The 4,122-nt window shown below is 37.3% G+C and overlaps 1 protein-coding gene across 2 annotated transcripts; it reads right to left on the reverse strand.

Annotated features, from left to right (window-relative positions):
• Positions 1–709: 709 nt before the first annotated feature.
• Positions 710–2,087, reverse strand: LOC107569521 (G-protein coupled receptor 183-like). 2 transcript variants are annotated; one of them, XM_016255632.1, is made up of 2 exons: positions 2,063–2,087; positions 710–1,868 (listed from the first exon to the last, which is right to left on the reverse strand). In XM_016255632.1, exon 2 carries the CDS (start codon positions 1,856–1,858, stop codon positions 833–835), a length of 1,026 nt encoding a protein of 341 aa, XP_016111118.1. In that variant the 5' UTR covers positions 1,859–1,868; positions 2,063–2,087; the 3' UTR covers positions 710–832. The 2 variants fall into 2 exon arrangements, with proteins under 2 accessions (XP_016111118.1, XP_016111127.1); XM_016255641.1 differs by having other exon boundaries at positions 710–1,862; positions 2,063–2,073.
• Positions 2,088–4,122: the final 2,035 nt, after the last annotated feature.

The following is a 4,122-nucleotide window of genomic DNA, read 5'->3' on the forward strand; positions in this document are numbered from 1 at the left end:
AACATACACCTACATAATAACTCATTCTTACTCAGAATGGTCTTTTAGCCTCCATGACCTTTATGTGGGACTTTTCCAATTAATTAATTGTTCTTAAAGGCTTAGTTCGCTCTAAAATGAAAGTTGTCATCATTTACTCGCCCTCATGTCATTCCAAGGCCAAAAGACTTTTGTTTATTTTTGGGACACAAATGAAGATATTAATGTTAATTTGGGAAAAGCCAAAATTAAAGCTGTTCATCAAATAAACCAATCATGTCTCTTCAAAAGACTTGGATTAAATCGCATGATTCATATGATTAGTTTTTTTGAGAAATCTTTTAAAATGTCTCAAAAATCTCTCAAATTTGATTAAAATATCTTCATTTGTGTTCTGAAGATGAACACATTTCTTATGGGTTTGGAACAGCATGAGGATGAGTAAATTATAACAGAATTGAATTTCATTTGACGTCAATGGCAGGCCTACATGACCAAGTAAAAAAAATTTTAAATCCAATAGCATATTAATCACAATCAGAAATATATTACACAAACAAATGAACATCAGTTATAAATGCTTATGAGTGACAAATTCATGTTAGTTTCATATTCAAATTCATAATGACCACAAAAAAGCAACATAATATCAGTGATCTTATTATGTCAGATATACCCAAAACAAAATAACAGACTTAAACACCATCAATGATAAGAAATTGTATGCCGTTTGTTCAGAAATAAAAGGTATGAGACGCTGCACTCTACAGCTATCCAACCGCATTTTCACACCTGTGCAGACATTTCCTCTGCAGTTTGCACCATCATATTTTTCTTCACATCATTTTGGCCCTCATGTGTTACTGCTGCTGTTCTCCTGCATGCTCCTGGAGGATGCTGAAATGGAAATGTAGCTCTTAAAAAGACTCATGACTCTCTGCTTGTACGTTTTGATGGCAAAAAAGTAAATAATAGGGTCAAGGCAGCTGTTAAAGTTCATCATGGAAACGGTTACCTGCAGGGACATTTTCAAAGTCTTTAAGTCTTCACAACTGGGCACATTGTACAGCCTTCTCACTGCAAACTGCATGATGTTGATGTGGTAGGGACTGAAGCACACCACGAAGCTCAGCAGAATGAGCAGGATCATATTTTTGGCCCTGCCGTTGCTGCCAGACCTGTTGGTCACCGGGTTTTCCTTGGCCGTCTTGGAGAGCTTGCAGCTGACCCGACTGTAGCAGCACAGGATGAGTCCCAATGGAAAGCAAAACCCGATGATGCAAGCAAACAGGAGAACGAATGCCATCCAGTGGCTATCAAAATTAGAGAACTCCATGCACGTTCGATGACTGGATCTGTATTCCATGGTGTTCTTCAAGAGCAGAGGAGACGTCTCAAGAAGCACCACCACCCATACCAGAATGCAGATACCTCGCACAACTTTGGCTTTCCTCAGCCTTTGACACCTCTGACGGTGCAGCATGGCCAAGTAGCGATCTACACTGATGCAGGTCATGAAGGCGATGCTAGCGTAGGTATTGCTGTAGAAGATCATGGCAGTCAGCCGGCACAAGAAATCTCCAAAAGGCCAGTCGAAGCCTCGGATGTAGTAGGTGATCCTGCCGGGAAGAGCCAAGGTGAAGAGGGTGTCGGAGATGGCCAGGTTGATGATATATATCGTGGTGGAGTTCATCTTCAGCTTTTTCTGACAAGTGATGCAGAGGACCAAGCTGTTACCTGCCACGCTGATGACAAGAATCAGGCAATAGAAAATGGGAAAGATGATCCGTGCAGACTCCTTATAGATGAAAACATCACAAGTCTGGTTTGTGGAGCTGTCATTCATTGGCATCGTCTGTTGTAGAGATTGATCTGTCATGTTTCTGAGACTGTTTGGGGAAATACAAAACTGTTAACAAGCTTGTTTAGTTGGAAATAGATACCACAAAATGTTCAATAAAATGAAATATTTGGATATATTGTTGTGGAAACTTTTGGAGCACAATGTTTTGCATATATATAAAATCATTTGTGATCCAAAAGATTGCACATAAGTAAGTCACAATAATTGTCTGATACTCACAGCAGGTTTGATTGTCTGTCTCTCTTTGAACTGGATAGTGATGTGACTGAGTTAGTAAGCGTTTTTGCTGAATTACTTCAAAAGAAACCCACCCCCTTAAACCTGATTGGTTAAGCTCAATTGAGGTTAGATAAGGTATCCTGTCTCTGTTAGAGTGAAATAGTCATGGAAAAAAAATTATGTCCATTTAATGTCTTGTTTTTTATTTGTTCCCTTCAGTTTTAATTACTCTCACTTATATATTTTTATTAAACCTATATTATATAAATACTGTTTGCCATTAACACATTCCAAGAAACTCCAGCTAAAATATACTAAATGTTCAGTGGTCATGTTGACTGTAGTCTTAAAAAGTCTCAATGTATTCACTCATTTTTCATTATTAACAGTCAGAAAAACATGCTTCAACACCTGCGATAATAGCCTCCCTCTTTTTCTGGTTATTACAGCTCACATACAACCGCAAGCTCTTATTTATGCAGCACTGACCCAGTTAACATGCCAACAAGTATGTTGAGGTACTTTTGCAGGGCTTAACAACATCCTTTTTCAAAACCATCAGGATAAACGTAACACACCCCAGGCACGGGAAGCACACATATTGGAGACTACTTTAGCCGGAACAACAGAAGTCACTTTAAGCATCAAGTTTAACTGAAAACAAATTATGCATGGTTGTGCAACTTTGATTTAGTATGAAAACACAGGTAGTCTGCAGTACCCAGCGAGCTAGTCAGGCTGCTGATAACATCTGTGGTTTATAACCACACTATACCTCATCCTCATGTTCGATATATGGCAGCAGTTTCCCAATCACTTGGTTTTCTGTTGATGAAAGTAGTAAAAAAACAACAAAAAGCACTGCCATTCATTTCACAATACTGACAAACGTGAAGGAATGTGCGAGAGACGTTCGCTTAAAAATATCCCTGTGGTCTTTATCTTGCACAGAGCCTGGCACTATATGCGCTTTTACATAATCTTTGAACATAACAGCAACTGCTGTGCAACTTGCTACAGATTATATTAACACATTTGCATTCGTCGTTATAGATATTCATAAGACTGTAGTTTTTGAATATGTCACAACAGGGTTCAGTTTGTTAAAAATAGTAATCCATGAACGGTATAAAATAAACTAAAAATGACCAATACTTTATTAATCTTGTTTAATGATTAGATAAGCATGTTAGAGCAGGTATTATGATTGTTATATTATTTCTGTGGCCTGTGAGGCAATATCGCAAAAATTATGATTGTTTCCAAATGTGTTTCCCAAAACACTTTTCTAATTGTTCTAATAAATAGGTAGTCACAGTCCAAATTCATGACGTTAGTTCAGTAAAAGACATGTCAGGCTGGCGAAACAAACAATGTGCCACAAAACCACAGCGTTCACACTTTTCGGGGGAAATCTACCTACAAATAGCTTCAGTATGCAGATACAACCTAGAGTTATCTGCATATTTAGCTGAGACAGTAGAAAGCACTGTAACACTGAAAATGTATACGTATACAAATAATTTTAAAACAGGAGAGCTTTACAACCATCCATCACTAAGTCATGAAGTGTAAGTTACAGCTGGTTTTTACACTGTAATTGAAGTAAATGGTTTTCGAGAGCAACGAAAGGTCACTAATTGTCACCAGTCGCTTACAGTTATGATACAATTCCCACAGGTCACAACACCAGTTCCTCGTGTGGACGGCTTCTCAGATAATAGCATACTGTAGGTCAGTAGATTTCACGCTTCAGTAAGTAAATTGCATTTACTAGATATGCAAAATGACATAAGATAATTTGTTTTATTTCTGGGGGGGAAAACTCAATTAAGTGCATTTTGCTTAAAATAAGTACAATTATCTGCCAGTGGGTTAAGTAAAATACTCTTTGTGTTAAGAATATTTGGTAACACTTGCTATGAAGCCCGTATTTATAATAAATTATAAGGGTATTCTTAAGGCATTATAATGAATGCATAATGCATTATAAAAAAACGTATAATATGTTATACAGTATCAACTCATGAATAATCATAACAACAGTTATAATGCATCAT

The sequence above is a fragment of the Sinocyclocheilus grahami genome, unplaced genomic scaffold (assembly GCF_001515645.1).
Source record: "Sinocyclocheilus grahami isolate Dianchi unplaced genomic scaffold, SAMN03320097.WGS_v1.1 scaffold28.1, whole genome shotgun sequence".
NCBI classification, from domain to species: domain Eukaryota; kingdom Metazoa; phylum Chordata; class Actinopteri; order Cypriniformes; family Cyprinidae; genus Sinocyclocheilus; species Sinocyclocheilus grahami.